Source organism: Danio rerio, chromosome 16, assembly GCF_052040795.2.
Source record: "Danio rerio strain M-AB ecotype USA chromosome 16, GRCz13ab, whole genome shotgun sequence".
Lineage (NCBI taxonomy): Eukaryota > Metazoa > Chordata > Actinopteri > Cypriniformes > Danionidae > Danio > Danio rerio.
The window spans coordinates 3,362,501-3,385,000 of NC_141036.1; the positions used below are offsets into that span (position 1 = coordinate 3,362,501).

General features: G+C 37.1%; 2 protein-coding genes across 6 annotated transcripts in view; one reads left to right on the forward strand and one right to left on the reverse strand.

Moving 5' to 3' along the window:
- Positions 1 to 22,500, forward strand: part of limd1a (LIM domains containing 1a) — a 179,417-nt gene that overhangs the window by 119,200 nt on the left and 37,717 nt on the right. The gene's annotated exons all lie outside the window — the stretch shown is intronic.
- The window catches only part of csf3r (colony stimulating factor 3 receptor), a 320,054-nt gene that overhangs the window by 14,227 nt on the left and 283,327 nt on the right, over positions 1 to 22,500 (reverse strand). For 2 of the 5 annotated variants that reach the window (XR_015510127.1, XR_015510126.1), the window contains exons 1-8: positions 15,593 to 15,781; positions 13,507 to 13,575; positions 11,260 to 11,559; positions 9,019 to 9,145; positions 5,621 to 5,784; positions 3,047 to 3,204; positions 2,798 to 2,951; positions 1,302 to 1,366 (exon numbers count right to left, since the gene is read on the reverse strand). Coding sequence is in view for 3 of the 5 variants with exons in the window: in XM_087284875.1 (XP_087141001.1) it covers positions 1,302 to 1,366; positions 2,798 to 2,951; positions 3,047 to 3,204; positions 5,621 to 5,784; positions 9,019 to 9,145; positions 11,260 to 11,559; positions 13,507 to 13,564 (1,026 nt within the window). In the remaining 2 variants the exon portion in view is untranslated. 5 annotated transcript variants of the gene reach the window in all.

Consider the following 22,500-nt stretch of genomic DNA (forward strand, 5'->3'; position numbering starts at 1 on the left):
TTGCTGGGTGTGTATATGTCCTCTGATCTTTCTTGAGACACACATGTTAGGTAAATGATTTCGAAGGTGCATCACAGAACACCCTCACTGGCCACTTTATTAGGTACACCTTACTAGTATCGGTGTGGTCTTCTGCTGCTGTAGCCTATCTGCTTCAAAGTTGGACGTGCTGTGCATTCAGAGATGCTCTTCTGCAGACCTCAGTTGTAACGTGGTTATTTGAGTCACTGTTGCTTTTCTATTAGCTGGAACCAGTCTGGTCATTCTCCTCTGACCTCTGGCATCAATAAGGCATTTTCGCCCACAGAACTGCCGCTCACTGGATATTTTCTCTATTTCAGACCATTCTCTGTAAACCCTAGAGATGGTTGTGCGTGAAAATCCCAGTAGATCGGCAGTATCTAAATACTCGGACCAGCCTGTTTGGCAACAACAACCATGCCACGTTTAACGTCACTTAAATCCCCTTTCTTTCCCATTCTGATGCTCAGTTTGAACTACAGCAGATCGTCTTGACCATGTCTACATGCCTAACTGCATTGAGTAGGTGCCATGTGATTGGCTGATTAGATATTTGGTTTATTGAGCAGATGGTGTACCTATTAAAGTGGCCGGTGAGTGTACACTATCTTTGCAAAGCCAAAAAAAACAGGTCTTCCTTGTGATGTTCTAATGCAAGTGTACTTGACTTTTATACGGCCAGTTCTTGAGTATGACTACCTTAAAGTATCTCTGAGGAGTTAAGAGATGATCCAAAAGCAATGCTGTCCCATAATAGGTATTCCAACTTCAACTTTTCCAACACTGAGTGAAATTCGTGAGGAAGCCACTCTACGTACTCTCACTAAAATAATGACTGTTTATCACCACTGCATTGTTTCCTGCCCAAGTCATCTTAATGTCTTCGGCGACATCAGACATTTGCTGTACCCAGAAGTAAAACCAAACGTTATGAACTCTCCTTTATTCTTCGTACTCTAAAATTGTTGTTTACATAACTTATAAATTGTTGATGTTTTTTAATTATTGTTTTTATCTTGTTTATTATTGTTTTTACCTGTATTTTTAATATTTATTTATTTATTAGTCAGGGGATTTGTGCTGCAGTACCCTGTACTGTCAATTTGTAAATAAACTAAACTAAATGTACAATTTTTAAAAGGAGGCATGCTCCTAAATCCTAACCATGCGTCTCTTTGGAGGATGAGCAAATTGAACGGATGAGATTGTACAAATGAACACAATTTAGCCATTACACCACAATATTAGAAATTGCTGTGAGATTGCTTCAGGACTCTCACCTTCCAGTAGAGTTGTGCGGTCTGATTGTTCACTTTAAGCCAAGTGTCCAGACGGCCTGCTGGAGCTGAAACACAGATCTGAGTTAAGAAGGCTGTGAAGAAAACTTGTTTTCCTGCTGTTATTTAGTATAAAAAAAATTGTATATAAATTCACTAAAATTAAGGGGGATCTATTATGTAGTGTTGTGACGTTGTGCACTGTATCAAAAAAAATGATACATCTCGCAGTGAAGCAGTGAACTGGAGCTTGATTCGTTTTGCCATCGTCACATGATCAGTGACGTCCGAAGCGTCATTTTCAACTATAACCACGTGACTGCTTTGAATTTTGATTTAGAGTTTTAAACACCCTCGTGGGTCAGTAAAGTGAATAGCAAGATATTAGGCGTTGATTACATACATTTCTACTCTTTCAAAGCACTACACTTGCCCGCGCACCTGTAATTAAACTAAAATGCAATAGTAATTTATAGTATAAAGCTTTTGAACCATACTAAAGTGTATTATTTATAACTATTTTTAAAAAAGCCAATGCATATTGTAGTATAGTGTGTAACGGAGGCCACACTCATACACATAAGCCTCACTCCCATAGCCTCCTCCTGGTTTACAATTCTGCGTCAAGTGATCGGCATGACCCATGATGCCTGCCTTGCAGGTAGTCGTGCAACTAGACTTCTGCGTGCTGTTTGTGTTGGTCTGCAATAACACTTCCAAAACGCTAGCAGGCAGTAGGTTTATATGTTCCTCTGTGTCAAGTTTCTTTGCTGGTATTTTTTTTTTATGAACGCTATAAGTAGCTAAAACTAGCTCATTCAGAGGCAGGAACTGGCGGACGGGCAACAACTTTAATCATGAGGTAAACACAAAACAAAAGTTTCGATCTGGAGCTCCTTCACGTGACTTGACACTTGTAAAACACTCGCTCCATCGGGCTCCATCAGTACCACCCACACTCAGCACAGCTACCAAGGCGACCAATCACAGAGCTTCTGATGCGTCGCCATGCATCATCGTGTATTTACATTTTTTGAGAGGTGCGTGTCAGCCTTCGTGAGGGCTAAAGGCTGATAATATTTCTGCATCAAAGACGCATAGTCCTCGGCGTGGCCGTCGCGCACCTCTCAAAAGAGCTACAAATGCCCCTGTGTCAGCATGGTGGCAGATTTAAAAACAAGACTAACGTCCTATGCTAATGAGGGAGAGATGGTCACTAGAGGGCGGGGCTTTCCCCCTCTGAAGACACGTACAAAGGGAGAATGTCAATCAAAGTGTTTCAGCAGCGTTAATAAATAATCTGATGGGTATTTTGAGCTGAAACTTTACCGAAACTTTATCCTGGAGACACCAAAATCTTATCTTACTTGTTGTAAAAGGGGTCAAATCCAAGCCCTTTAAAAATGATAAAAAACTAAACTTTTTTTTTTTTTAATTATTTTGGAGATGCTTAAATCTACGATCGCCCATGTGGGAGCCATACTGAAATCATTCCTTACCCTTATTAAGTGTTGTAGCAGTTTTTGGGTCACTCCATTCACTCCATTCACTAGTTGCATAATATTTCACTCTCACTGTGCTTCTGTAATCTGTCCAATGGAGGAGGCTACACACTTCAATCGGATTTAGCTGTAACTGCCTGGAGGTATAAACCTAAAGCAGAATAAAAACATTTTAGACACCTTTTTAGATAACTGACAGTCTCACCTTGTGGAAAAGTGATGTCATCGTGTTTAGCTTTGACTCACCAGGTCTTTGTTTGGCTGGTTGTTCACGGTTTTCAATCTTAACTGCACAATGAAGGTCAACTGCAGCCATTTCTGAGTCTCCGAAAGACTCCAGCTGTATTTTAAACAGCCATACCTGTGAGCTTCAATCCTGGTAATACTTGGAGGATCAAACTTCACTGAAATAAAATACAGTAATAAACACTCAACATCTTTTTTATGGACATTTTGGGCTTTTTATAACTACTTTCATGGCTTGTTCTTCCATTCAGAGAAGATCAATATTTTTAATTAATTAATTTATTTTTAATTACCTGATGCAGGATTGTGTATAAGTGACAGTGTAGTGTAGAATCTGTAATACTCATCAAATAGGCTAAAATATAATGCAACACACTTAGGGCCCTATCATACATCCGGCGCAGTGTGGCGCAAGACGCGGCGCAATAGTCTTTTGGTAGTTTCAGCTTGGCGCAAGAGTCGTTTTGAGGCGTTGCGCTACGCTGTTTAAATAGCAAATGCATTAGCGCTCATTTGTGTGCCCATAGGTGTTCTGGTCTAAAAAGGAAGGCGTTCTGAGGCGGACCGCTGGCGCGTTGCTATTTTGAGAAACTATAATAGATTTTTCATTAGACCAAAACAAACCCGGTCTAAACTCCGGCGCAGAGTTACTCCTCGCTTACACACTGCTTAATACACACAAGAGAGCAATAGGCAAATATCTTTACATAAGAAAAATATTAAATATTAAGGATATATATAGGATATAATAAGAATAGATATAGAATATAAATATAAAAGATTAAAATATTAAAAAACATATTATTTTCTAGCCTACATAAATATGAAAAATCACTGCTTTTATGTCTTCTTCATCTCGGGAGGCTTTTTCAGTTCATTCATAACAATTTGCTTTTGTATAATGTTATTATTATTAGCAGTATTATTTATTATATCCATATTTATATTTGTTTTATTAAAAACAAGCTTAGATTTGCCCACCTGTCATGTTTTAGACCATATGGGGCACAGCATGTGTTTTAGGATATAACTCAGGTTTTTGAGCACACTTTGCTATTATTATTCATTTATTCGTTTGCTGGAAATTAGAACTGAATTTAGAAATAGTTTTGAAACGAATATTTGCGCTTAACAAACAAAAGTATTTATTTATAGACTAATTGATGTCTGTGCGTAAAGGTGTCCCTATCCACGAGCGAATGTAAAAGTAGATCCATTATCCCTCATTCTCACGCAGTAGATGTTCTGTTTAACAGTTTTCTGTTAAAGAACTGTCAACTGTGAACTGTTTGTTTGTGAAATGCTCAGTTTTTCCACTTAGACTTACTTTGCGTCCTGTAAATAGCGAATGCGCTCTTGGCGTGACGCAGCTGACTCTTAAAAGGAATGGGAGATGAGACTCTAATTGGTTTATTCTCAAAACACACCTATAACTTATGAAGAAAATAAACTCAACCCTTTTAGAACCACGGCGCAAGGCAGATTTCCCGTCCTTAAATTAGCAAAAACGCGTCCTGACACCGCCTGAAAGCATTTGCGCCCTGCATTTTGCGCTCTGCGCATGGACCGTCAAAATAGAGCCCTTAAATTGTATTGTAATTGTAACGTAGATCTAGCTCCCTCTTGAGGACATATTGTGCATTTCACTTTTGCTAAATTTGCAGTAATAGCCCGTTTCCACTGAGTGGTACGATTCGGTATGGTTCGGTACGCTTTTATGGTCGTTTCCACTGTCAAAAGGTATCTAAAGAAGAACCGTACCATAACACTTTTTGAAGTGGTACCAAAAAAGGTACCAAGCTGATTGCTTTTGGTTTACAGAGACATGTCACTCGCTTGTGGACAAGCAGGATAATAAAAACAAAGGAAACGCCATTTTTAAAAACGGCAGTTCTGTGGGCGCAAATGCCTTGTTGATGCCAGAGGTCAGAGGAGAATGAACTGGTTCCATCTGATAGAAAGACAACAGGTACTTAAATAACCACTCGTTACATGATGCTATCATATCAGCATTGAGCAAAATCTCTAGGCTGCGTCCGAAACCGCGTACTACTCAGTAGGTACTACATTTGAATTTAAACGTACTACTCGGCCGTTAGAATAGTACGTTCTTTACAGAATGTGAAAAGTATGAATGGAGTTTGGACGTACTACATCCGCCATTTTGTCATAGTCACATGACCTACCTGCGTCAATTGCGTCGCTTTACACCCATTCATGAGTTCCCTCGTGGGGTATCATGGGATAGCGCAGCGTGCATGGAATACACACTCCGGAATCTCGCCGAAAGTCATAAGTCATCCGGGTACTTCTCGCATACTGATTTTCGAATTTAATGAATTCAGACACACTACTCGGCTCGCATACATATTGCATAGTATAGAAGTATGCGGTTTCGGACGCAGCCTCTGAGTAATATTTCCAGAACCTTGTTGAATCTATGCCACTAAGGATTAAGGCAGTTCTGAAGACATAGGTGTACCTAATAAAGTGGCCGGTAAGTGTATATATTAGCAAAACCCCTATATTCATCAGCTCACATTTAAAGTCTTATCAGTTAAATGACCCGTTTACCTGTGTTCAAAGGGGTGAGTTTCAGAGGATCAGTGGTTGTGTTTCCAAAGACATTCGCTGCTGTCACAGAAATCTCCAGCTCAGTAAAATAGCCGTATGCGTCCCGTGGAACCACGTAGAAGTGCTGCCCGGGTGGGACCGCATAAACCTTTTGTGACTTGGCCCTGGAAAAATCAAATGAATAAAATGTACAATAGTTACGTCAGCAATCAAGTTGAATTTTTCTCTACATCAGTGTTTCTCAACCACGTTCCTGGAGGACCACCAGCACTGCATGTTTTGGATGTCTCCTTTGTCTGTCACAAAATTGTCTGTCAGGAATGTGGTTGTCACTTCTGGCTTGCTTGGTTTTGGACTTTTGGGGCTGCACATTTATGGATTTGCCCTTTAAACTTTGGACTTTCAGCAGTGAAACATGTAACTAAACTGAACTTCAACTCTGAAAACTGGACTGACACTGTTTCAACTTACTAAAAATTAAAGCTTTAGCAATAGTTCTGCCAGGAAGACTGGTATGTTACGTCATTTATAAAAGTTATCTCGTCATCCTATAACAACCAAGCGCGGTACATATAAACCCATCTAAACAATCTGTGTTGCTGTACTCAGGTGACGTTGCGAAAGCTTCCCTCCATCCTCCCCACCACCACCAGGTTGGCCTCGTCTCCCCTCAGGGATTGGCTTCACCCTGCCTTCATCTTTAGGCAGGATCTGCCAGCTCATCCAGAGCTCTACAACATAGATAGGCTTAAGCCAAAGGGCTTTATAAAAGGACAGTAACAAACTTACATTTATCCATCAATTCACGATAAATATCAAAACATTTATCTGCTTCTTTCTGGTAGAACTTCTATGTTAAAGGGTCATGACGCCCCCCACTTTCGGTTCAGCTCTACATCAGATTTTTTTTTTTTCAAAAGATGCATCATAATGGGGGTGGAGCTCCATGAGCAAAGGGAAGGAGTGGGCGTGGCCAGCAGGGGAGAAGGAGGGGAGTGAACAACTGTTGTCAGTTGGCTCACAAAATGAGACACAAACCATGAGGAGTTTATAAGGTAAAATGCAAAGAAATATACAGTAATTTAATCCCCCCGCTACATTTGTTATTTGTAATTTCATATACAGACAACCACAATTTATATCATTATGAAGATAATCGTGTTCACATAAACACTATAAATGAGGATTCTTCCTCAATCTCCAGGTCTGAATGCAGACTCAGTGCAGCAGGTCTCTTGCCCTGTCTATTTTAACCATTAGCCCTGTTGGTAATCTGGAGCATTTAGGCAAACACAGCAGCACAGCGCTGTGTCTAAATGTGAACAAACTCCTGATAAAAGACAACGTCCACCATTCTCCAATTCTCGTACTGCTCTCCCGACAAAAATGCTTGCTGCATACAAACAGCTTTGCTGTATCGGCGGCCCTGACAGCATTGCAGGGAAAAACATGCAACAAACCCTGTGGATCATGGAAACAAGCACATACGACCCTTTATTAACCGCTAAATACTGTGTGCCGTGGGTCTGTGTCTCACAGCTTGGCACTGGCAGGTCTGCTTTGCCTTCGGAAAGCACATGCAGTCATAAATAATTAAGAAGCCGGCTCTCCTCATAGGATAAGAAAACTCAGCTATGAATATGAATAATAATGAGAAAGTGACGCGTCATCTTTGCACTTGCAGTTTTGCATTACGTCGCCGATTTTTATCCGCCCCAAAAATAATTTTAAACCTGAAAGCTGAAATTATTTGACAAAGCTCAAAATGATCCAGTTTTTCCCACAATTACAGCTGACAGGTGCTAACATTGTCTTAACTGATGCTCAACACACACACAAATCTGCTAAAATCTCAAAAAAAGTACTCGAAGGTTTCGTGAACTTTTAAGCTGCTTTGACAGAACCTACATTGTAAAAGTGCTACACTGCAAAAAATGCTTTTCTTACTTACTGTAGATTTTTTTTTGTCTTGTTTCTAGTGCAAATATCTAAAAGTCTGCACAAGCAGAACATTTTGTCTTGTTTTAAGAAATAATATGCCAAAACGAAGTGAGTTTTTCCTTAAATCAAGCAAAATAACCTGCCAATGGGGTAAGCAAAATAATCTTATCACAAATCAAAAAAATAAGATAACTTTGCTCACCCCATTGGCAGGTTATTTTGCTTGATTTAAGGAAAAACTCACTTCGTTTTGGCATATTATTTCTTAAAACAAGACAAAATGTTCTGCTTGTCTAGAAAATGCTTCTTGATTTAAGAATTTGCAGATATTTTGACTAGAAGCAAGACAACAAATCTAAGTAAGAAAAGCATTTGTTTGCAGTGTATAGAATTAAATATGAACCGAATTGAATTAAACTACTACTACTAATCTCCATCATCATCATTAGAGATTCACTATTTAAACCAAAACAAAAACTCAAAACATCTTCATGTTCAGTGGTAAAGGACATATGTAAGGGGAGATGTGCTTGACTGTCATGCAAGACCTCCTTAAAGGAGACCTATTATGCCTTTAGTAACAAGATGTAAATTAAGTCTCTGATGCACCTGGAGTGTGTGTGTGTGTGTGTGTGTGTGTGTGTGTGTGTGTGTGTGTGTGTGTGTGTGTGTGTGTGTGTGTGTGTGTGTGTGTGTGTGTGTGTGAAGTTTCAGCTCAAAATAACACTCAAATAATGCGTTATAACTCTTTGAATTTTCCCCTTTTGGGTTTTGATCCTAATTGTGGTGTTTTGGTGACTGTCGCTTTAAATTCAAATGAGATTGTGCACTTTTTCAAAGAGGGCGGAGCTACAAATGCCCGTGTGTCAGCATAGTGGCAGATTCAAAAACAATACTTATGTCGAATGCTAATGAGGGAGAGATGGTCACTAGTGGGCGGGGCTTTCCCCCTCCGATGACACGTACAAAGCAGAATGTCAATCAATGTGTTTCAGCTCACTGTTTTTATCAAGTGTGATTATAAATAATAGAATTAAATCATTTTCACCATTAGGAGCTGCTTATATTCACACACTGCTGTTATAAAGCTGTGTTTAAAGCCCGAATAAAGGTGATTTTTGCATAATAGACCCCCTTTAAAGGCATACTTCACCCAAAAATGTTTAATTCTGTCATCATTTACTCATCCTCCACTTGTTGCAAACCTTTGTAAGTTTCTTTCTTCTGTCGAAATCAATGAAAGACTTACACAAGAGCAGCAATTGGCATCCATTTCTTGTTCCTCTTATGGATGCCAGTAGCTGCTTTTTTCTGATATTATATTTTGTGTTCAACAGAAATTAAAACAATTCATAAAAGTTTTTTTTTTTTGTGTGAACTTTATTCCTTTAAGGAGTAATCATAAAATAACTCGAAAATTATAAAAAAATAAAGATCAAATAAATAATTACGCATACCTAAATAAATGCAGAGTATAGTTGGTAGGAAGATTTGCTATTTCCTGAACAGGATTCCAGTCACACCGGAGGCTGGGCATTTTCACTAAAGTCAAAGCACAGCTCAGGTTATGAGGAACTGGCGGATCTGTAAAGACAAAATCTGAATATTTTACAATCAAAATTACAGGAAGGGTAATTTTATTTATAGAACTGCAGAAAATAGGAGTAGACAGTATATTAGATTTAATGGATAGGTCTCAAACTCAATTCCTGGAGAGCCGCAGCTCTGCACAACTTTGCTCCAACTCTATTCAAACACAGCTGATCCAAATAAAAATAATAATAATAATAATAATTCCTTACATTTATATAGCGCTTTTCTGGGCACTCAAAGCACTTTACACAATGGTGGGAATCTCCTCATCCACCACCAGTGTGCAGCATCCACCTTCCATTATTTTTACCAGATTGAGAAGATTTTGTGATTCTTGGGAAATCAGTTCCATTCATCTTGTAAAGTTTTAAAGTCTTTATTAAAAATGCTACTCAGTAAATGACAAACTTGTTCAATTTAATAATATTTCACCCAGTTGCTTTCAGTCTGAAGAAGAAATGAATCATGTATTTGAAAACTATTTAGTGGTGAGTTTTCTGTATTTTGCAATTCTGCTTAAAACACTTAATTAAAAAAAATCACCATTTTCTCTTTAGATTTATTATTAATCTGCTAAAATCTCTGGCCAAGTTGAACATCCATAAATGTAAATTCTTAAGGACAACTCTTCATTTTTTATTTTCAGGAAGAACATTGATATGTTATATATATATTAACTCTTTAAGAAACACTACAAATATTCTAATGACGTGATTCCTATAAGTTTATATGATTTCTTTTGTTTAAGTCCTATTAATTTAGACCATGTTCACTTTTAGCTGGTCATCTTCCAGTCGGAAAAACATCCAGTTGGAGATGACTAAAACCAGGCTGGTCCACCAGCTAAAAAAAGTGTTACTCCTCACCAGTGTTAAACATAAAGCATAATATATTACAGTCTTAAGTCAATTTTAAAGAGTAACTAAATGTGTTAGTTACTTTTTAGGGGAAGTAATCTTAAAGTATGTTGATACTTATGTATAATCTGAAAGTACGAGTTATGCCATGTTAATGTAGCTTAAAAATGGTAATGTATTAATTTTTACCCAACACTGCTCATCACCAGACTGGGGAGATTTTGTGATTGTTATAAAAACAGTTGCATTCACCTTGTAAAGTTGTTGAAGTCTCTATTAAAAATGCTGCTGAGTAAATTACAAACTTGCTGAATTGAATAATATTTCACCCAATTGTCTTGGTGATGAATCATGTATTTGGTTAGTTTATTGGTACATTTTCTGTATTTTCCAATTGTGCTTAACCTTTGATTAAAGAAAATCCTAATATGTCTGGTCAAGCTGGTTTAAAATTGAGCTAAAGATGGTTTTATACTCGAACATTCCCTCATTTTTGAACTGTGACACTGTGCCTATATATTGTACTTTGAATAATGGCTCTGAAATCACACGCAAATGTAACCCCACCGCTCCGAGCCGGTATCGAACCGGCGACCTCCTGCATGGGAGTCGGTTGCTCTAACAAGGACACTAAAGACCATGGCCTCTAGCATCTGTCGCTAGAGCACCTTTAGAGGTCAGAGGAGTGAAGTTTACCTGCACAGCACATACTAGCTGGTCTCCGTTACACTCACCCCCCTAAACCTCACTCCCATCCGGGTCACGGCACCATTGTAACCCCGCCAGTCTTACACCACCCAACCCAATTCGAGCTGGTATCGAACCGGCAACCTTCCGCATGGGAGTCAGTTGCTCTAACAAGGAGGCTAAAGACCATGGCCTCTAGCGTTCTTTAGAGGTCAGAGGAGTGAGGTTTACCTGCACAGCACTTACTAGCTGGCCTCCGTTACACAAGCAAGACTTGAAAACAACATAAGCACCATTTAATTGACTGTGAGGAATGCTGTACTTTGATATTCATTGACTGCTAATATGTTTTCTCTATTTAGAATATGCAAACATTACTTTTATATTATATTATTAAGGAGAAAGTCTGAATGTGTGAATATAAGACCAACTTTACCCCGCTTGGTTTGAGCTACTCATCTTCCAGGCTTGGAAATGGCTAAAACCCTTGCTAGTCTAACACCATGCCAGTCAACCAGGTAAAACCTGTAGACTTTGATATGAATTCAAGCACATACTCACTTCCATTTTTAACTTCCACTCCATCCACAATCTGGCAGTCCTCCTGAACACACACAAGACAGAGTATGCTTGCGCTTGTGTCTTGAAGGCGAGGTATGAGCACACTGTATGTCATGTTACTCTCCTGATTGGTGTAATTTCTTGGGACAACCTGGCCGTCGATCCTCCACTGCACGTAAAACACTTTGCCTTTGGTCAGGGGGCAGTCTTCCTCGATGGAGCAGGACACAGAAACCGGAGATCCAGCCAAAACCACAGGCGCAGGCGTGTAGACATTCCCACACGATGATGCTCCAGTCACTGTCGGTAGTAAATGTGCAAGGTAACACTACAGTTTAAGTCACAAATCACACTATTTATGATTTACTGGCCTTTATTATCATTCATTCATTTTCCTCTGGCTTAGTCTCTTATTTATCAAGGGTCACCACAGCGAAATGAACCACCAACTATTCCGACACATTTTTTACAAAGCTGTAACCCAGTACTGGAAAACACCCATACACTCTCGTTAACACACATACACTATGGCCAATTTAGTTTATCCAATTCACATTAAGGGCATGTGTTTACTGTGGGGGAAGCCGGCCCAGAGCACCTGAGAGAAACCCAAACCAACACGAGGAGAACATGCAAACTTCATACAAAGAGGCCAAATGGCCAAGCTGGGACTTAAACCAGCAACCTTCTTGCTGTGAGGTGCAGTGCTTACCACTGAGCCACTGTTCTTTGGCGACCCCTGATGAATAAAAGGACTTAAGTTGATGGAAAATTAATGAATATTTAGCTTTTATTAGCATTTAGTTTGCATTTTATGGAAGAACTCAGATTTGTATAGACCAGGGGTGCCCAAACTCGGTCCTGGAGGGCCGGTGTCCTGCAAAGTTTAGTTCCAACCCCAATCAGACACACCTGGTCTAGCTAATCAAGCTCTTAAGCTGCGGTCACACTAGAGTTTGAGCATGCGATATTCTGTCGTGCAGCGCTGCGAAAAGGGGCGGGATTAAACAAGATTATTAGACATTTTAAAAGCAAGCGATTGCTCCATGTTTTAAATTTCTGTCCAGAGAGTTCATGTTTTGATCCTCGATGGGTCTCACACAGTCAAGTGATGCAGTTTCGCAGGTCAGAGTTTACCAAGCTTGAATTTGTATATATATAAACATTTTGATTCAATTGTAATTATATTTGTTATTACTTGGCAGAATAATAAAAAAGCATAAATAATTTTACTATCAACTACAAACATTCAAAATAATCATATAAGTGAACACGATGAGAAAAAGATTGAGCTAAAATAACATTAGTTAAGCTCAAATAATACCAAACCACTTCACAGGTCTCGTGACTTAGCATTGCGTGGCATGTTCCCGACAACATCCTCCAATGAAGCTATTTCAAAATGTGTGTTGTTGCACGACATCAGAAAAAAAAAGAGTAAGTTTAACTGTCATGACTGCTGTAATAAATGAAATAGTCCAAAATATGTGTGAAAATAAAATGAAAATGAATGAAAAGGTAACTGTTTTTGTTTCTTTTTAGATAACTTGTTTTAAGTCAGACAAAGGACAGTAAAGGATCTTGTAATCACGCACTGTAAAAATGTTTTACACAATCTTGTTGTGTTGTGACAACAAGAACACTGTAAATGCCAATAAGTTCAGGCAACTAAAACTGTTTGAGGAAACCGATTGCTACAAACCATTTGAGTTAAAGTACTATGAACTTACTCCATTTATGTTGAAGTAATGAGGTATTTAATTTACTCTTTACCTTCAACACAGTTCAAAACTCTTTTCAAATGAGTAGAATTGACTTTCAGTACATTTAGAGTTTCTACACTCATTTAATTGATAAAGTTGACTGTTGAGTTTAACAGTGAAGGAATGAATTTCACTTATTTGTTTTTTTGTCACAAATTGAAGTTGATTGAAGATAAAAGAATTAAGTTGTCCATTAAAAAACTCAAGAATTGTCTTGATTCGGCTCATTTTATCTTAGTTTGAACAAACAACAAACATACTTTTTGTGAGCATATACACTATAAAAAATGCTGGGTTTTACACAATTCATGTTGTCCCTACACTGTCAACGGTTATTACAAATTGAAGTGGAAATAGACATAAAACAAGTAAGTTGTCCCAAAATACAACTCAAGAATTGTGTTGTTTCAGCTCATTTTATATAAGTAGTTTCAGCAAACATACTTTTTTGTGTGTAATAAGATTTGTAAAAATGTATATTTACCTTTTATCACAACATAAATATACATCCACAGCAGAAGCACAAGCGAGACGGATGCCATGGTTATGATGACTGAAAGAAAAAGCAAAACCGTGTTACCATTTCAGAGAACTTAGTTAGTGTTGTACACATTTAAATTGACTGAACATAAAATAATTAAGTTGTCCCAAAAACCTCAAGAATTGTGTTGTTTCAGCTTTTTTTAATAAGTAGTTTGAAAAAAAAAAAGACAGCAAACGTCATTGAAATGTGTCCTGATTAATTAGACTTTTTGACATGATTTTAGAGTAACAACAGTCGATATATCATAAAATCATTAATATTCTATAACTGTGATGTTAAATACACGTTGACACTCCAGGTTATTTAAAATATAACATTTGGTATGTAATTGCACAGTTATTTGTAAAAACACTCAAAAATGGTGTTTACTGGTTGTACAAGTTTAAGTTGACTGAATATAACAATTAAGTCGTCCCCAAAAACTCCCAAGAATTGTGTTGATTCAGCTCATTTTAAATAAGTAGTTTGAACAAACAGCAAACATCATTTTTTGTGTGTGTAAATTAAAACATTTCCCCCCAAAAATCTCAAGAATTGTGTATGTTTTACCAAATTCAGTGTAATAACAGTCGATATATATCATACAATCATGAATATTCATTAACTGCGACATTAAATCTTTACACTTTGACACTCTAGGGCAGGGGTGTCAAACTCAGTTCCTGGAGGGCCGAAGCCCTGCACTGTTTAGTTCCAACCCTGCTCCAACACACTTACCTGTAGGTTTCAAACAAGCCTGAAGGACTCAATTAGTTTGATCAGGTGTGTTTAATTAGGGTTGGAACTGAACTGTGCAGAGCTGCGGCCCTTTCGGAACTGAGTTTGAAACCTGTGATCTAGGGTATTTTAAATATAACATTTGGTATTTAATTACACAAAAGTTAAATGATGTTCATGTTTGTTTAAACTACTTATTTAAATTGAGTTGAATCAACACAATTCTTGAGTTTTTTTTTTAATGGGACAACTTAATTGTTTTATGTTCAATCCACTTACATTTGTGAAAACTAATAAATTAATTTAACTCCGTCATGTCGTGCCCACACAAATTGATTGTGTGAAACCAGCATTTTGTTACAGTAATGTAAATCAGACACTTTAATACGCTTTTCATCTTCATAATTATAAATACACTCTATTTTGTACATTTACGTAACATAGATGTATTTAAATCATCATATTTAGTGTGAATTAAATTTATTTACTGTAAAAAAAAAATGCTGGGTCCACACAAATCCATTAAGTGAACTTAATTGTTTTTACAATTTTAAGTTGACTGAACAATTAAGCTGTCCCCCCAAAAATCCCAAGAACTGTGTTGATTCAGCTCATTTTAAATAAGTAGTTTGAACAAACAGCAAACATTATTTTTTGAGAGTAAATTAAAACGTTGTCCCCAAAAAATCTCAAGAATGGTTTATGTTTTACTGAATTCAGTGTAACAACAGTCAATATTTCATACAATCATAAATATTTATTGACAGTGATGGTAATTCTTTACACTTTGACACTCTAGGGTATTTAAAATACAACATTTGGTATTTAATTACACAAAAGTTAAATGATGTTTATGTTTGTTCAAACTACTTATTTAAAATGAGCCAAATCAACACAATTCTTGAGTTTTTTTTTTGATGGCACAACTTAATTGTTTTATGTTCAATCCACTTACATTTGTAAAAACGCATAAGTTAACTTAATTCCTTCATGTCGTGCCTACACAAATCGATTGTGAAAACCCATTGTTACAAACCATTTGAGTTAAAAACGAATCTATATGAGTACTGTGAACTTACTCCATTTAAGTTGAAGTAATGAGTTGTTTAATTAACTCATTACCTTCAACACTGAGTTTAAAACTCTTCAAATGAGTAGAATTAACTCTCAGCCAATTTTGAGTTAAATAAACTTATTTCATTTGATAAAGTTAAGATAAACTGTAGAGTTTAAAAGTGTATAATTGTTAAATATATCTATAATGAATTGCTGTTTATGTGAATGATATAAGCATAAACATGATACATACGGTAATGTCTTTTAAAGGCATCTATCTGTAGGTTGTTGATGTTACATTAAAAATCCCGACATCTTGTGTAGTTTGTGCCCAGCGAGGTCTGGTAAAAAAAAAGAAAAAAAAAAAAAAGAGTTGATAAAGATCCTGTCTAGCTGCAGTTCTGAGAAAGATTTCTTTGCTCTGAGGAAAGCGTCACTGCTGTGTTTCTGTGGCATGTCCTTTATGCCATCCTGAACCACAAGCACAAACCGAAGCAGGAAACTCTTGTGAAACCCCAACACACGTGTCTGTTCCTGCTCCTGCTTTACAACCCTAGAAATGAGGAAACTAACTTTTCAGTTCAATCGAACTATCTAGATCAGGGGTTCACAACTGGTTTGGCCATAGGACCCACATTTTTACATGGTCATCAAGCCGCGACCCAAATTTTTAGGAACTATAATACCGTTTCAGGAATTATACTTAATTTGTATTTATTTGTTAACATGAACAAGTAGTGACAGATACATCGTAAGAAATTCACCAAGACTTACAAATAAACAATATTTTATTGCGGTCATTTAACAAAATGGATCAAATTATAGAATATTACAAAGTAAAAACGATAAAAACTGTTAATAATAAACTGTTAATAAAACATGTTTTCTGGTTTCTAAATGTTTTAATTTAGAAGGTTTTATGCTCTCTTATGCGAGCACCTCACTACATATGACACTGAGGCTTTTTTGTCATCAATATATATATGTATATATCCATACTTTACATATTCGGGGTCGTACTTGCGCTTCGACATATTTGTTGCAATAATTAAATGAAATTTCACATCTCAAACGGTAGGGTTGTTGCGCACAGATTTCAAAATAAAAGTCCGGTATAAGCAAAGAAATAAAAATAAATAAATAAATTTAACTGTTGTTGTTTTTTTGACCACACACTCCGTGACCCACCGAAAATGTTCCCGCGACCCACTTTTGGGTCACGACCCACCAGTTGAGAAACACTGATCTAGATGGTATATATTGAGAAACAAGGTGAATGTAGAAAAATAGCCTACTTCAGTAATGCACTGCTTTTGTTGTGCTCTGAAAAACAACATTTGAATGTTTGTAAAAAAAGTCTATTGTACAATGCGCTGATATTATGTAGTGTCAAAATACAAATTAACATTTTAATGTAGAGAAAGGCTAGGCAGTGGAAGGTAGTGCTGTCGCCTCACAGCAAGAAAGTCGCTGGTTTGAACCTCGGCTCAGTTGGCATTTCTGTGTGGAGTTTGCATGTTCTCCCTGCCTTCGCGTGGGTTTCCTCTGGTATATATATATAAAATATATATATATATATATATATATATATATATATATATATATATATATATATATATATATTTTTTTTTTTTTTTTTATGATGGATGATAATAAATTAGCATTTAAAATAAGTATTTTTTATATTACTAAAATTCTAATCTCACTACATTATATATAACAATGTAACAACTTGTAAATAAACAAATCTTTGTAAACCAAAAATAGTATGATGAGCACTTTGACAAAAATGTAGGAAGTATTTTTGTTGCTTCAAAAAGTGTATTAATGATGACCCTCCGACAAGCGATCCAGCACAAAATAGTGCTTAAAATGTCACTAAAATGCAGTATTTAAGAATTGAATATCTGTAAATATCTGGAAAAAAAGAATCACTCCTTTTAATAGGCTGGCTACAAACCTGATATATCAGCCCCAGTAGAGCTTTTATGTCTAGCAACGCCCCTGCTTTTGAGGCTTTTTTAGTCGACAATGTTGTTGTTGTTTAGATTGCAATTATGTTTAGTTGGCTGTCGATGGTAAACGTACCCCTGAATGGGCAACATAAATATTTTTGTTTCTGATTCCTCATTAACTTTCACATAAAAGACTGATTCATTTGATTAAGCAGTAGGCAGATGCATTTTGAAATTCACAAATATACTGTAACAGTATGCGGTATGTCTAAAGTTTTTATAATAATATGATAGCAGGCCTAAATAGGATTTCTAAAGTTCTCATTCAGCTCTTGTCCAGTTTATTTCCGTTACTTATTACCGCACACAATTGGGTCAAACCAATGCAATCAAGCTTAGAGGTATAGACTTCTGCCAAATCTCAGAATGCACAGAAAAGACTCGGTATTAAAGATCTGCTCCGTTCCCTTATCAGCGGCTCACATAAAGGCCTTCTCTTCTGTGCGACTGCCGAACCGCATTTCTGCTCCTCGCTAGGGCTAATTGCCTGTGGTTCTCTGCAGACCGCCTGCTAGAGAAGCAGTTGTTATGTTCATCGTGATTTCTTTTGTCACTGTCTGGCGTGTTGCTTCAGCCGCGTGCTTTAATATGCCTGCCAACACAAATGAGGATGACAGTTTCTGCTTTTCCATTTACGCAGTTCTTTTCTTATTATTTATTTTCTACATACTTTTCTCTCAAATTGCTTCGAGGAGCTTTTGCGTACTTGTGGTGTCACTTCTATCTTGATTTTTGTGCTTTTTAAATGGATTCAAAGTACTTTGTGGCTTCTTGTCATATTGTTGTCGTCCATTCTTTTATTAAAATCACCATCGGTTGGGTTTAGGGAAGGAGGAGGGTCAGTCAGTCGACAGTGGACACTAGTGGATTTCCATGAGAACAACAAATTTGAGATCTCATAAACTGTACACAGCGGCCTCTGGTGGAAAACTGCAAAAAAAAGTACCTCCCGGGACGTATTTGGCACTCTCCAGAAATGTATATAGGGGTACATTTTCAGAATGAACCTGGGTTAAACAATACAGTCTTTACAAAAAGAACACAATTACTTTTCATATAGAAAAATAAGTTATTTTGGGGTTTTTTCCCACTAAATCAGTGACATCATTTGTGAACTTGGCAAATATAAAAGGTTAAAATCCACACGCACTTTTCTAAAAAAAGTAGTATTGATCAGGACTAAGGTTGATTAACAGATTTATGCAAAAAAATAACATTTAATTGATGTTTTCATCTCAAATTAAACAAAAGGGTAGTAAATGTTAGGGTTAAAATGAGCATATACAGTGGTGTTACACCAGAGGACATGTTTTCGGTGACGAAACATATGTTTTTGTAAAATATATGAATGAATGATTGCCATTTACTAAAATAGCCACTTGTAAAATTAGGCCTCAGGTATTTATTTATTATTTAATGTTTTCCTGTTTAATTAATGACAATTGTACTTAATAAACTATTCTTAAGACAGTCCCACCACAGGACAGTTTTGAAACAGCAGTTTTTTTGACGAGAGACAAAAAATATTTAACAATTTACCACATTATTAATGATGACAATACTAATTATATTCATTTTTGTTGTGTGTGGTGTCGTGTCAACATCCAATAAAAACATTGGGCAAGACTTTATTTGATGGTCCCTATTGCACATTTTATTGACTAAAAAGTAATTGTCGTGTATTTGCAATGCAACTTTGAGTATTAGTAGACTGTCTGCTTAACATCTGCTGATGCTACTACTTCAACAGGCATTTAACTGACTATAAGAAACATTGCAAGTACATGTCAACTTACCCTAACCCCAAACCTAACAGTCTACTTATAATCTAATCAGAATTATTTGGCCTGTTCAATGTAACTTCAATTCAACAAAATGCGTTAAAGGGATCATCAAAATCAAGTGATCCTTCGACTATCATTTGTAAAAGACTCTGGGAAACGATAATAAACAACACCAAAATCTCCTCCCGTCTTCCATTATTGTGAAATCTAGTAATGTTGCACAATGCGAAAGAAAAGAGGAAGGGGCAGATTTCCTCAATCTCTCATGTCCTCTTTATCAGACAACATCAAACATCTAAGAAACCTTCAAGACACGCATAATGAAATGGGTTCTTCATATTTAATCTCGATACAGAGACGTTATTTTCTACTGTGGCCAGAATAAAAGCTCTTTATGTCAAATGTACCTTTTACTACAAGTTCTTTGGTTACTATATAACAGTCTTAGATATAATTCGTGAAAATTTAAAGCATTTAAAATGGCTTTATACGGTAAATAAGAATTAAAAATAGTCTGAGATATGACCTGGGGGTTAGTGCACTGAAACAAATGATTCAATAAATGTACAAAACCTTTTTAAGGCAAGTGATTGCAAACTATTTATATGGGCTGAATTTAAACAAACTAATTAAATGTAATGTTCAACTTAATTCATTTGTTAAAATTCAGCCCATATAAATTGTTTGCGATCACAATAGTCTTTTAGTATATATTTTTTGAATGCATTGTGTTTGTTAACAATTATGAAAAATCAAACATTCTTTTTACTGTATGGGAATGGGTTGGTGATTGCACAAAATAATAATCGTATGGATAAAGATAATTTCCATTCCGTGAACATCGAGCACTTTTTCTACATTGTTCGGAAGGGAAGCTGAACACAGATGTTGGTGTGAAACAGGAAGTGTTGCAAGAGCAGTGGTCCCAATGTGCCAAAACACAATGGGCGTGTGATTTAAATAATGATAAAAAAAAATCTCATTTACTTAAAGAAAGTGTGCAATTTCTGCACCCTCTTTGGAACAAAGAATATCACAAATGAGCCGATCTTATTGGAAAATAGCATTTTACTTACATAGATATACGGTTGAAGTCAGAATTATTTGCCCCCATTTGAATTTGTTTTTCTTTTTTAAATATTTCCCAAATTATGTTTTACAGGGCAAGGACATTTTCAAAGTATGTCTGATAATATTTTTTCTTCTGGAGAAAGTATGATTTGTTTTATTTCGGCTAGAATAAAAGCAGTTATTAATTTTTTAAAAACTATTTTAGGGACAAAATTATCAGCCCCTTTAAGCTAATTTCTTTTTTGATAGTCTACAGAACAAACCATCATTATACAATAACTTGCCTAATCACCCTAACCTGCCTAGTTACCCTAATTACCCTATTTAAACCTTTAAATGTCAATAATAAATGTTTAAATGTATAATAATAATAACTATACACTACACTCCCAGAAATAAATGTACAGGAGCTGTCACTGGGGGAGTACCTTTTCTAAAGATACATATTTATCCCTGAAGAGTCAATAATCATACCTCAAAGGTACTTTTTAGGTACATTTGGGCACTAAAATGCACCTTTGAGGTACTACTGTGGACTCTTTGGGTACAAATATGTCTCTTCACTGAAAATGATTAACCCTGAGCAAATACCTTAAAACTCAGTGTTACATTTTGGAGTGAATTAAGCACTATTTGAAAAGAAAACTCCAACAATTTGACAAAATTTGGCGTCCTTTTATCTGCTACCTTGAAAAAAAACGTTGGGAAATCATGCCTAATTTCTGTAATGTTTTAATATGCTTTGTCATCATACTGACAAAACATCAAATTCTCCCAAACTGTTTGCCAAGCTTATGATTATATTACATATTTAGAATAACCAATAGATGAATCAACAGCTGTCTCGTAAGTTTAGTTTCTAAACGTTCTAATCAAATAAAAACAGCATTCAGATTGCCCGAGTTAATGCGCATGCGCACTCGAAAGGAACGAGATCACGACACCAACCTCATTTATGGCCGTTCTACACATTATCCAGCCTGATCTCATGAGAAAACGTAAGTATTTTACATTTTGTCAGTTTAGTGGCTAATTCGTACGAATTCTTAAGAATTCCATCGTACGAAAGTGTACAATTTTAAAAAGGAGGGTTGGCACCTAACTCCACCCCCAACCCCAACCGTCATTGGGGGATGAGCAAAGCGTACTAAAATGTACGAATTAGAATGTACGAATTCGTACGAATTAGCCACTAAATGAAAACGTTATGAATTGCCAAGAGATTGTGTTGCATTATTATACTCTAGATCAGGGGTGGGGAACCTTTTTTCTATCAAGGGCCACAACTTGGTCTTGATACTGAATCTCCTCCAGAAATGACAGCGACTCTTTGCTTATCGGCGTTTGAGTAGTTGCTGTCATGTGATGTGCGTTTGACAGGATGCACTGTACCTCACATTCTTTTCATACAGATTACAAAGCTAAAAAGTTTTGTTTTCAAGTGTAGTTGGAAGTGTAGCTGTAGTTGTTTCAAGTGTAGAACCTCGGCTCATTGTGGAAATGTAGTCCCGCGGACGTTTCTGGAGACCGCGGAATACGTCCCAATGGGTATGTACGGCTGCAGTTTTTGTTTTCGCGAATCCGTGAGAGGCCGCTGTTGCGCGCTTTTTTGCACCTCAGCACCCGCGCTGTTCTCGCGTGAACCCACTGTCCGACTGACCGGATGATTGACTGCGCGACCGGCCAATCGGCCGACTCGCCCTCCTCCTTCCCTGAACCAAACCAATTTTACCGATCGACCCGCTCTCCCGCTCGCTACCCTAAACCCGAGCAACAGTTCACAAAAGCCGTCCAAAAAAACAAAAGCCCTGATTTTTTAAAATTCCACCGCGTTTTCGGATTTCGCCGCGTTCTCACCCTGTCACGAAACTCGTTCACTTAATTTTTGGGATTCTGTTTTTGTCTAACCTGATTGCTGGAGCTGCTCTTCCCCGGACTCGAAACCGGTTACCGTGGTCGACCCCTCTCTGCATCTCGAGCCTGCTGACGTACACGCTGAGCTGAGTGGACAAACGGGTTGCCCTCCACAAGGAGGTAAGGCAAGCGCGAAAGGGAACAGCGTCACACCGCCCCGCAGTGTTCGCTTGAAAAAAATTAACGCGGCTGTACGTACCCCCCGGGACGTATTCCGCTGTCTCCAGAAACGTCCGCAGGACTACATTTTCAGAATGAGCTTGGGTTGCATTTAAAAGCACAGATTTCAAGCTTTATCTGTATATACTGCTTATGTATGTGAAGCAAGTCAATGAGATTCCAGAGCGTTTGTGGCCACCAATCTGTCAAAAAAGCAG